At 41.3% G+C, this 12,499-nt stretch overlaps 4 protein-coding genes across 4 annotated transcripts; 3 read left to right on the top strand and 1 right to left on the bottom strand.

Annotated features, from left to right (window-relative positions):
• On the bottom strand, window positions 1-1,698 carry MELLADRAFT_48465 (uncharacterized protein; the record flags this gene model as incomplete). The annotated part of the gene is made up of 3 exons (XM_007410210.1): window positions 1-621; window positions 676-1,229; window positions 1,392-1,698. Coding segments are annotated over 3 exons (1,482 nt in total), but the record flags the coding sequence as incomplete, so codon positions are not given.
• A 1,924-nt stretch (window positions 1,699-3,622) lies between these two features.
• On the top strand, window positions 3,623-4,180 carry MELLADRAFT_124374 (uncharacterized protein; the record flags this gene model as incomplete). Its single annotated transcript, XM_007410223.1, has 1 exon — window positions 3,623-4,180. The coding sequence occupies one exon, from the start codon at window positions 3,623-3,625 to the stop codon at window positions 4,178-4,180; it is 558 nt and encodes a 185-aa protein (XP_007410285.1).
• A 3,481-nt stretch (window positions 4,181-7,661) lies between these two features.
• MELLADRAFT_124375 (uncharacterized protein) lies at window positions 7,662-8,213 on the top strand (the record flags this gene model as incomplete). The annotated part of the gene is made up of 1 exon (XM_007410224.1): window positions 7,662-8,213. One exon carries the CDS (start codon window positions 7,662-7,664, stop codon window positions 8,211-8,213), a length of 552 nt encoding a protein of 183 aa, XP_007410286.1.
• A 1,642-nt stretch (window positions 8,214-9,855) lies between these two features.
• On the top strand, window positions 9,856-12,106 carry MELLADRAFT_71938 (uncharacterized protein; the record flags this gene model as incomplete). Its single annotated transcript, XM_007410225.1, has 9 exons — window positions 9,856-10,061; window positions 10,135-10,214; window positions 10,309-10,326; window positions 10,498-10,563; window positions 10,725-11,024; window positions 11,114-11,339; window positions 11,406-11,550; window positions 11,644-11,704; window positions 11,788-12,106. 9 exons carry the CDS (start codon window positions 10,052-10,054, stop codon window positions 11,797-11,799), a joined length of 918 nt encoding a protein of 305 aa, XP_007410287.1.
• Between the last annotated feature and the right edge of the window lie 393 nt (window positions 12,107-12,499).

Below are 12,499 nucleotides of genomic sequence, written 5' to 3'. Positions count from 1 at the left end.
AGGAGCGCTCTGCGACACTTCGAGTACCATTTTTCCTAGCGTCCAACTAACAAGTACATCGCCCACATCGTTGAGACTTTGAAAGCTTGGCGGTCTAGAATCCAAACCCTTGGCAGCAGCTTTCTCTATGCGATCACTAGCATGCCCAGCGTGATCACCAGAACCACCTTTATCGATGATCCGAGGGATACCTATACCTTCATGTAAGATGTTGATGATCCATGCTGCTTTAAAACATTGACTTTGAAGTCGAGAAATTTCAACTGTAGTCGGCCATCTAGTACCAGATTTATGATCTCGAACAATTTCATCCCAATTACGCTTGCAATAATCAATAGCATGTTTTTCAAACTCGACAAAGTCATAAACTCCTCCCAGAGACCAAACCTCTTGAGTAGAATACCAGTATTCAGATATACCAATGAAATGATTGACTGAGAAATCGATTGGAGGTACATGTTTTCCATCAAATAGACAGGGTGCCTCTGCACATGGGGCATCCTTATTGAGTAAAGGGGAAAGATTTTTGATACATGATTTGAAATCCCCAGTACCTTCAAATTGGTGGCTTTCGATTGAGGAGGGAATTGTGAGTGACGAAGGTAAGCAAGGGTCGAATATCTTGATGATTTCACCGGTAGAAGGAGATGTAGATTTGAGGGTTTGATTTCCAACTCCGTGTTGATCTAAGAGCCGCTGTGAATATCGTGCCCGGGCCTGATTCGTTCCGTATCCAAGCCAAGTTGTGACGAACACTGAGTGAATGACGTCTTCCCCATTTAATAATCGTAAGCGTAACTTTGAAAGAGCTTCAGGGTGAGCCTTACGCTCATTGTGAGTTGGTTCAAAGGCGATCTGAGTACTAGCACCACCCATATCAAGGAATCCAAATGTAGAAGCCTTTTGCTTGCCATCGTGTGCGTCAAATCCGTCCATAAGATAATTGACTGCAATCCAACCGAATTCGCCTTCTTCTTCGCCCGTAATCACTCGTACATCGGTCGCGCAATCCCGGATAACGAAGCGATAGTTTGACATGACATATTGACATGCGTTTTGGAGGATAGCTTGACGTTGAACTTCGGGCACCAAGCGCATACCGGCTGTGGCAAGAAGATAGAACGGAGTAGTCGAAACGCTGGAGGCGGGTATGACGGTGAGAGCATGATCGAGAAGCGGTTTGAGATAATCCCCCACGTCATGAGGGTGCGAACCGAAAGACGAGATACCTTGAGAAGGGGAAATAGAAGATTTGATTAGACCTAATGGACAGGTTCAAAGATTGCCATAGGGTTGAGAAAAGATATCGAGGAAATCGGGTTGCTTGTCATGATGATTTCTTTACATTATCGTTGATGATCACCCAGTGAGTACGATTACATTCGCCTTACCTGGCTCGACCTTGTGATACCATAAAGGACCATCGCCCCTACCGGTCTCGACTCGAGGTAAGACGTTCAACGGTTGAGATGCAGATTTGCGAAGTTGAACTTCTAACTCGTGAGAACGCCAGCTATAAATTTGAACTCGACTTCCTGAACTTCCTGCATCGATGACAATGCCATATTGACGACCTTGATTCCAATCTGGATCACCTGTGATTGGCGGTGGACGTGGAAATCGTCGAGAAAGTGAACCGGATGATGGAAGGTGATTCGGAGAGGAGTAAACGAACTCGGTCGATCGACGTGTTCGCATTTTTGATGGTAAAGAAAGGAAAGAAGGTAAAAGTGACAAAGTGTGAGAGAGAAACACCCAAATTCAAAAAAGTGAACAAGTTACAAAACTGCTCAGGACCAAACAATCGGACTGTGAAATCTCGAACTTCAAATGTGACTCATTCTCAACTCAGTTGAAGTCTGTAACTTTGTATCAACCACCAGAAAAAAATATCTTCATCCATCCAAGACTCACCCCTACTCACCCTGACTCACCTCATCCATTCAAAGCAATTTAAACCAGGCTGTTTGACAGAAGATCTCACAGGAATCCAATCAAGCGCGGGGGTTAACCAATTCATGTGCTAGATCAGGGAGAGCCACTGTATACCCACTGCCAACACAGCACATAATCCAGCTGGAGAGAGAACATGATAAAAGGAAAACTCAAGACTTTACTTTATAAAGAACACAGAAGAACAACAAACAAAATAAAGAGATTTAAATCCGGATGGAATCTACATTTTGCATGCTTAGGTTACCTCCAGATGGTTATGACATTTCTGTGGTACAAGTACATAAATTATTCTTCACCAGCAAGACAAATTTGCAAGCCTTTACATTTGAAAGAGATGAGGTGAACTCCAGCTTTACCTTCTTGTGCCATTTTAGCCAGATCATCATTTGAAGAGGTTTGGACTTGTATTCCCTCGTTCAGTTGGCTTCCGTAGACTGAGGCTTGAGATTTCTGAAAGATCATCAAAAACTCTCTTCAAGCTCATTTTCATTCATCTATATCTCATCCTGTTGGGTACTCTTTCATGTAAAGATTATGGAAAACCACCAATTCCATCCTGATACAAAAATGTTTTTTCGTATCCCTCATAACAACTTGCTTTGTTGTCAGACCATGAAATGAAGTTTATCTTAATGTTTCAACTTTTGAAGGCAATTTTAACTTCAAAACTATTTTATTTTTCTCCAACTTCTGATATATGATGAACGTAAGCCTATCTGTTTGAATGCGTGATACCACGTTCTGAGTTTTACAGTAACTCGTATGAAGTGTGGCAAGTCAATATAGCCATCTCCTTATCATAGCAATGCCTCCCGTCAGGAATACGCGGAAGTTATGGAACACACACTACGCGAATTCAAGAAGAAAACCATGATAAGTCAAGTGAAATGATATGTTTGAGTTACACCTCCTTTGATGCGCAGCGATAGAAACGCGAAAAGCTGATATCCTATCAAGAAGGCCATGCTACGACAGGTGTGCTACGCGGTGCCAACGCAGTAAATATCAGATGTGTCAACAGAAAACGGCAGCTGGGATCAGTAGGCAAGTTCAAGGCTCGAAACTAGATCATCATTGGTCACCCTCATTCAAAAAACGCGAGTGGCTGTGTTATGACATGTTCCCAGACTTGTACATCAAGATGACGATGGTTCATGCGGAAGGTATAAAGCGATCCATGAGCCAATGAATATCACCTATCGTCTTTTCTTCAATCACAGCTATCAGAGCTGAGTTTCCTAATAAATCGTAGGAATCTCTTGAGCTACCTGCACCAGGAATCTTCGCGCCAGCTTTGTTTCTTCCCTCGCTCTCTTCTCCCGCCCTTTTTCTTATGATCCAGAGGTCTTCTTGCATCAACTATCACGGTCAGCTGAATTGGTAATTTGCCTCTTTTGGGGAATCATCATCTCACATAATGATATGGCTCACATGGGTTACCATCTTGGTTTGTAGTTTTGGATTTCTGGAAGCAAACACTTGACCAGCACAACTACCAGATACCATATAAAAAGGTTCATTCTCTTATCAAGTAAGACAGTCGGAGTCAGTTGCCCATTATTTCTCTTTTTCTTTACAGTCCATCTCACAGATACACCATTGCATGATTTCAAAAAGCTAGAACTCCAACAATTTCTAACATCTGTAACTTGTAGGCTGGTTCAAAATGCAATATCATCAGTTGGTAGCTGGGTTGCTACTTGGGCTAGTGCCACAAACCTTGGCTGACATGTCAATCTGGGTAGATGCCCCTGTACAAGGTATTCAAGATGCTATGGAATCAACTCCATCTGGCGGTCTAAGACCTGTGAAATCCCCGGATACATGCAATCAGATGATAGAACCACAGAAATCAGGTGAAAAGTTTGAAGCCCAAGAATCTCCTTCAGAAATATGTGTATGTCCACCCTCACCGGAAAGTGAAGAAGAATCAGTGGGATCCAGTCGTTCAGATGACTATAATTTTCCAGAAGAGTTAGAAAGCCCTCCTCCTCAACAAGCTAACAGAAACAACATTGTGCTACAATCTGGACCACTTCCTGCCAGGAGACTGAGAAGGGTAGCGGGTGCAAGTGTAACTTCAAGGCCTGAGGGTGACTGTCACTCTGGCTCAAAGAACTGCTCCTCCTCCTGTGTGTTGTCTTTTTTTGCACTTGCAATCAAATGGCCTTTTATCAGGCGCTTCAGGAACTTCAAGAACTTCAAGCACCTTTTTTGTCTATAGCTGGGAAATAGAAAGAATCAGACATGAAAAATTCAAAGCTTCACTTGAACTGGATGAGATATCACTGCAAAAATGAACAAAAATCTCCTTTATGTGTACATTGAGTCTGAGATTTGCATGTTTTATGGTTTCTTTTTCATACTCTACCAAAAAATCATGTGTGACAAAAGTGCTGGTAGATCCTTCACTAATAGAATTTCTCTTATATGCTCTGCCCCAAAACTTTTCTGCTTTGAATTTTGGTTGCTTTGTAGTCGTTAGAAGTAACCAAAACATCTCAAAAGAAGTTTGTTCAAGCTTGGATCAACCACTGCATACTTTCAGATTCCTACTAGTACCACCCAGATAACCTATGTTCAATTTGGTGGTATCATGGAATTCTTCCTCTTTGATAAGAAGGTCAAATGTGACTGGTAGATTGTGTCTCTTCTGTACAATATCACTCTCATTGGAAGGGTTTTTGAGCAATACCTCAGAAGAGTCAGACTCAACAATTCAGGATGTGTATCCATAGTAAATCTATCTAGTTATTTCTCTTGATTGGTTTGATAAAAGCTTTTTCTTCAACACTTTCAGTTGAAATTTGTCTTGAAGGTTATTATAACTTTGACAAAATGATGCCATTTTGTCCAAATCATGATATATAGTTAATGCAAGGCCATTTTGACAAGATAATGGTATGTCCCCATTCTTGTACCAATATACCACATGAAGTGTCGCAATTCCACACAACCATCCCTTCAAAATCACAATGCTCACAGACAAGTGGAAGGTAAGAAACACACTCTGCGCAAATTTTAAAGGTATATGTCCTGATAGCTCAATTAAAACAAAAAAATCTGATTTACAGGCATCATGACAAACATCCTAGTTGATAAGGAGAAGATGTGCCCGTCATTGAACCTCTTCAAAGGATCTTTTGAGGGTCTAAGAAAAGTCCTCTGTGTTTGTACGGCAGCATGCTGCTAGTACAAGGATACAGACACGGGGAGTGTCTTTAATACGGTACAAGTTCCACAAGATACTCTCAACAACATGCTCTCCTTGCACGAATGACATGTTAAAAGGCGCCGGTGCAGTGAAGGCCAGATAACGTGTAGACGTAGAGCGGCAGCTAAAACAAGTAGGCCAGTGCAAGTCTCCAAACCATATCATCATTGATATAATGGAGATTGCTTGTCTCACTCTCACCCCCACTCAAGAACCACCAGTTGCTGCGTGTGGAGTATGAATGCATGACGACATGTTCCCAGTCTGACTCTTGTGCATCCTGACTGACACAAAATGTGATACATCAGTGAAGCCATGGATTAAAAATGGCAATGAGTTTTGTCTGGTTCATGCGGAAGGGGTCAAATGATTACTGCGTCGATCCACATCGCGTGTCGTCTTTTGGTCCACATACATCTAAGCATAGCTAGATTTTTCGATAAATTGAGAGACTGTTTCTTCCCTTTCGTTCATCTCTCACCTTGTTTATCATCGAAAAGTCCTCACCGTGCCGAGTCTTGTAGCACATCTCAAGGTGAAGATCTGGTCTGCAGTTCTGCACTTTTGAGCAACTATCTCATCAGTATAAATCTCAGATACAATACAACAAAAAGTCTTCTTTGGGTCCAATCAAGTAAGGCAGACAGTTTTGAATATTTATCTTCCTCTTTAGAATGTGTACACCCATTTCAAAATGGATCCCACTATTTAGAGCCCTCAGAACAGTATCTGGCGCCCCCTCTCGGGTCGGACACCAGGCTACAAACACTTCAGGCGCCCCTTTTAAAAAAAGGGGCTCCTGATTGGGGCTCCCACATTTCATCTCATCTTGTGTATTTATACTTATCCTCCATTGTTCATTGAAGGATTTCCTCTTTTGTATTTACATGATACACCTTTAACCTTGAACCCTCTGAAGTAAGCGAAGTAAAATACTGAGCCAATGTCACTTCGATGATAGTCCGAGAAGCTGAGCTTGATAAGCACACAAGACCACATGCATCGGCATGAACATATCTTATGCATCGGGGGTTGATACAAGATATCGGTCTTAAAACATAAGATGGGACATTGGTAGATAATACATCATTTTGACTGGACCGAAGATATACGAGGCAAAAAAGGGGATTGTTAATGCCTCAAATATGTAAGCTCAACTCAACTCTTTTGAATTTGAATTGAGACTATCCCAGTCAAAAAAGAATAGATTTAAAAAAAATCAACTCGGCTTGTTGTCCTTGTTTTTCCCATCAAGAGCGCTGAATGCTAATCTATACGGCAAGCTCCTGACAGTATCTTTAGCCGTCTTGATGTTCAAGAACCCAAACAATGATGTTTGAATATTTTCATTGCTTTAATTTCAGTTATACAAGACTACACCGTGCTAGAAAGTGTACAAAGATGAAGTTTGTTTTGAACGAGTGTTGAGTAAGTGTAATGACTCATTCAGTTGGGCCCTTGAGTTTGATATCTGGTTCCTGAAAAACAAGGGAAGAAATCAGTATAGGAAATGGTTTGGCAATATATACAAAGGAAACTGTTTGGACAGACCAAGATTTCATCGCAAGTTGATTGGTGAGTGAGATGACATCGAACACCATATGGTTACCTTCTAAGGTATCTTTAATCGGCTCAAAGACTTGACCTAAACCTTTGTCATCTACATTGTTTAAAAAACGTTCAACGGTTTTGAACATCTGCTATTTAGTTTGAGTAAAGTGAGTAAATGTTTTTAAAACATGACATAAAGTGTAAAACCTGAGTTATGTAGATTCGATAAAGCTGGAGGATCCAAGTTTGTTGGTTTCGATGACCTACAGTGAAATGAGAAACATTCAAGTTGAGGTAATGCTGACAGTGATCTTGATATTGAGTCTAGATTGGGAGTTCTTGATGCTGATCCTATGCTGAGTCTAGATCAGATTTGAATTTTGAGTCATATCTTGTCTTGGATGAGATTAGTAATGATTTTAAATGTTTGATGGTTTTATAAGCTTGAATTTATCGAGGAGGAACTGCTAGGTTGATGTAAGGTTGATGGGTGTGTTGAAGGTTGTTGTTTGAAGTTTGAATATGTGATCAGTGGGGGGGACAGGAAAGAAGGAAAAGTTCAACAAGGAGTGACTTGAGGGGCCGATGTCCGTGCAGTCATGGGGCCGGTCCGGGCGCAAAAGAACTTAGGTGCCCTTTCATTTGCTTCAATGATGTTTGTCGCCCCATCGAGGATGGAAGGGCACCAAAAATGTCAAATAAAGGGCTCATCTGTGAAGTTGTGCCCCCGTGAGGAGCCCTCAAGGAGCCCTCAGGGTCCGACTCAGCAAAACTTAGGCTGATAGTGCTCGGGTTTTGACGGGCCACACGGGTATTGATCAAAACTCGAGGGGCGCCGGATATTGCCCAAGGGGGCGCTAAATAGTGGGATCCTTCAAAATATTCAAAGAGCTAAAATTTTGAGGATCTCTGACACTTGTAATCTGTAGGCTTGTTCAAGATGAAATCCGATCAGTTGATAGCTGCGTTGCTACTTGGGCTAGGGCCACAAACCATGGCTGTGGTGGTGAAATTTGAACATGCCTCAGCACCAGCAATCAGAGATGCCATAGATCCAACTACAGCTGGTGGTCACAGTCTTGTGCAATATTCACCGGCCCACACCAAAATGGCAGAATCTCAAAAAGAAGTTCAAAGACTTGAACTTGAAGCCCAGAGAGGTCCTCCCGATATACCTCCAAGCCCATTCACCTTTGGATTTAAAGATGAACAAGCGGATTCCAGCCATATTGGAGAATCCGCTGATTCTTCAGAGTTGAAAATTCTACCTTCCGATGAAAAGGTGAATAGAAAGGTGTACGGTGTAGGATCTCAAACACTTCCTGAAAGGCAGCTGCGGGGTGTGGGGGGTCACGCAGGGAAGGCAGGGAAAGGTGGGAAGAAGCGTGCTGGGAATAGTGGCTCAGAGAACAGCGCATCATTCTCCTATATGTTGTCTCTTATTGGCCTTTTAGTCAATTTTCCTTTACTTGGACGCTTGTTTACTCGTTAGCAGGGCAACATCAAGACCCAGATAGCGAGTTTAAAATACTCGAATTGGATAAAATATCACTGTGAAAGTTAACCAACATTTCATTTGTGTAAAACTTGTGATCTGGTTGTTTTCATATTTTCTTATTTTATACTTCAAGGAACAATCCAGGTGTCAGACTTATTTTATACTTCAAGGAACAATCCAGGTGTCAGAAAAGTGCGATTGAAGCCTTTGAAATCAAGAACTTTCTCATATGTTGTGTCTTCCAACATGTTTGTTTAGTTTTTTTGGTAGTGCTTCGGAAATAGTGGTGGTAATCAACACCTTTCCAAGGAAATCTTTCAAGCTTGAATCACACATTGGATAATTTTGGGACATAGTTCCATTTAGTTCGATGAATTTTATTCCACTTGATGTTATGTGAGTTGTAATTCTTCTGCTTTGAGAGCGTCATCAAGCGCATTCGCAAATTGCACCTTCATCGCAAGTAGGAATATCACCTTTGAGTCGGATGAAAAGGTGTGAAATTAATTATCTCGATGAAATAGAGAGCTCACGAGTCCCAGGGCAGCTAAACAATCACTAAAGTGACGAGAAGTCCTACAATTGAAGAAAGAAAATATAGCCTACTGAAATACATGGCTATGGTGTTTTTTGAGGCGACGAGGGCATGAGGAGAGATGAAAGAAAAGTTTTACTAAAATAAGACGATTCACGTTTAACATTCTTCATTGTGGACCATCGATATGGAGGGATCTTAGGTAAAAACTAAATCACGAAGACGGCTTTAAGATTAGGATACTACGACATTAAAAACCTGACAAAGATGAAGGTCATAAGAGCTTCCTTTCAACCTCTCACTAAAAGATATACACATTGCCTTTTGTCAATCCCAACTGATTGGAAAAAGTTTGTCTGTTTTTCTCCTAGAATTTTGTTTGAGAATTCAAATTCAACAATCCCACCATGTTTTTTTTACAAATCTTCCAGGTTTCCTTTTCAAAATCCTTCTAAAAAGTTGACTCATCCATCGAGACTCTCTGATGACTACGAGGGAATGCACATGGATACAAAAGCTACAAGAAAAGTGCCGACATGAAGATATGTTGGCTTGAAAATCAGCGTGGTGTCGTATGCGCGCAAGTCAGGAAGCAAGTTTCACAGCTTTATTGTAGTCCGTGCGCTGCGCAAATAAAGTCTGAACCGCTTCAGGTCTCTCGGCATCTGTAGACGGTGACCCGCAGAAACTTCGGGGACGTCTGGAATGCTTTTTCTGAAGCTTTGACTCGAGCAACCGTGTAACACAATTCTTTCCAGAGCCACTATTGTCTGCCTGTATTTACCTTATTTTCATTCTATGCCAACAAGATTATCATGTTCTTTGGAAATAGCTGGCAGGCGTAAGATTGCAGAGCAGACTGTTCCAGAGTGGCCGGTGATAGATGCCTTCCTGGATGGAAATACAACTTCAAGGCAGATGTCTAATATGTACTCCCCTGTATGACGGGTCGCGGTCCTGGACTGGTGGCGATGCTTTTAAACCTATCATGAATTATGTAGGGAGTACAACTGTCACATTCCATGTCACCGATCAGAGCAAGCTGCCCTGCTTTGATTTCCCTTTTCATTCTTCCCTTCTCCCCTTTACCGTTCAGCTCATGACCACTTGACACCACTTTGATTGAATTGAGTTCAACAATCTGAAGAGTACAACCATCAAGTTCAAGAAGAAAAGAACTATCTTAATATCAAAATCGAAGATTAACGAAAAAATAGAAATCAATCCAATTTACTTTCAACTATCAACACTATCATCCACCTCAACATCAAAACCCTTTGTGAAACAATCAGTCTAGATGGACAATTGTTAGTTATCTTTCTTTTTTCCAAAACCTCTATCAGATACATCTTTTTGATCATCTCAACTCTTTCTAAACAGCCGAAATCGATTCTTGGGTTTCTCACCTTTCTCAGTGCAAACAGCTCACAGAGGCAGATGTAAAACGATTATGTGAAAAGGTCAGTTACTTGCCACCATTTCTTTATCCGATTCCTGTTGAACTTCAACCTGACTAGACTCTAATACCACTTGAACACCTCAAATCAAATTTAGGCTCGAGAGATCCTCATGGTTCGTTGATCTGTTCATTGGCTCTCTGTTCTACTCTCGACTTACCAGAAGGGCTCATTCAACACAGCAAAGACAATGAGCCTCATGCCTGATCCATCTCATCTGTCCCCTAATCTGCTTTTAACTTTTTTCTTCTCATTATCTTTCCTTCTTTGGATCTTATCATCACAGGAGGAATCCAATGTCCAACCCGTTCGATGCCCGGTAACTGTATGCGGTGATATTCATGGGCAATTTGTGCGTCTTGGTAACATCATTCTATTGGATACCCTGCACTCCTCAAGATCAACACTTTCAAATGCGCCTCATAACATACAAATCGCCATTCGATTATACTGATTTTGTTGTTTTCTCATTACACCCAACTTTTTATTCCTGTTGCTCACCAATCCCCACAGCATGATTTATCAGAGCTCTTCAGGATCGGTGGCAATTCACCTGATACTAATTATCTATTTATGGGAGATTATGTCGATCGTGGTTACTATTCGGTTGAGACCGTCACGCTCCTTGTAGCTCTCAAAGTACGATATCGTGATCGGGTAACGATCCTTCGTGGGAATCATGAGAGTAGACAGATCACTCAAGTATATGGATTTTACGACGAATGCCTGAGGAAGTATGGAAATGCGAACGTGTGGAAATTTTTCACCGACTTGTTTGATTATCTACCTCTTACAGCTCTGATCGACGAACAGGTAACGTGTCATCTGTGCTTGTTTAATTCCTGACCACATTCTAATGTTATCCTTGTGGACGGTCTTCGGGTTCCGGATTGTGATTACAGATCTTCTGTCTGCATGGTGGACTATCACCTTCGATTGACACGCTGGATCATATTCGATCCATTGATCGAATTCAAGAAGTTCCTCATGAGGGACCGATGTGTGACCTACTCTGGTCTGACCCTGATGATCGTTGTGGATGGGGTATCTCTCCTCGAGGGGCTGGTTACACATTCGGACAAGATATTTCGGATGCTTTCAATCACAACAACGGTCTCACGCTTGTTGGTGAGTGATGTTTATTGTAAAAAGATCTTCGTGTGAATGTTTGCTGATATCACGTTCTATTGACAGCACGAGCCCATCAACTTGTGATGGAAGGTTACAATTGGTCACATGAGAGGAATGTAGTCACCATCTTCTCTGCACCTAACTACTGTTACCGATGTGGTAATCAAGCCGCAATTATGGAAATCGATGAGCACAATAAATTTACATTGTAAGCCACACTTCCCTGGCTTCGCTGAAGGAATGACCAACACGGTCAGCTGTTCAGATCTTTGCTTATTTTGTTTCAACTGTCTCTCTTTAGCCTACAATTTGATCCCGCGCCACGTGCCGGAGAACCACTAGTTTCACGAAGAGTTCCAGACGTGAGTTCTTTCCAATCCACTTCCACCCCCAAAAGATTTTAGACAATTGAACTAAATCTGGATGTTGTGAAATTCGATTTCAGTACTTCTTGTGAGAGAAAACCCTTGATTCAAAAAGTGAAACGAGGTTTCTTTTAACTTTATTAGCTTCAATCTTTCTCATTTCAAGATTTTTTGAAAAACAATCAACCGTTTTTTATTTCATTTCATTTTTTTCATTTTTTATGGTCCGTTTTTTTTTCTTTCCTTTGGTTATCATTAGTTCCTTTGTTTCCTCTTTCTTTTTTAAATATTCCACCTTTTTTTGTTGGAGTTTCTGGTCTCTTAATTATGAGCGTTTTTCACCATCTAAAAATGAGTTGAGTAATATAAAAAGGAGAAAGAGATACAAGTTAGTAGTATATATTATACATATATGATGAGTGATTCTTTTTCTGGTCATCGGGGACAGATACAGTGACATCATCTTGGATGTGACACCTTTTCTTAATGGATGATTCTGAAAAGCATCGATTAATGAGCTTCTAAGATTGTCGGCCAATTATTGTGCATGCGATAATGATGATTTAGTGGATGTTGCATCTGGAGGCTGTGACCCGGACCTGGCCCTGCCTGGCCCTCCCTGCCTGACAATATTCTTGAAGCTGACAGTCCGCACCCTGTCACACTAGAACCTAGCCACAAATGCCCTGCCCGCCCAGGTGCCAGTTGGTTTCTTGCTTGATAAACAAAAAAATAAATGATATTTTTTCTTTGAACATAGGCACAGTATAGATCTTTTTGATGTACATGTGC

Source organism: Melampsora larici-populina, assembly GCF_000204055.1.
Source record: "Melampsora larici-populina 98AG31 unplaced genomic scaffold MELLAscaffold_19, whole genome shotgun sequence".
NCBI classification, from domain to species: domain Eukaryota; kingdom Fungi; phylum Basidiomycota; class Pucciniomycetes; order Pucciniales; family Melampsoraceae; genus Melampsora; species Melampsora laricis-populina.
This window is presented reverse-complemented; position numbering and strand designations above follow the sequence as displayed.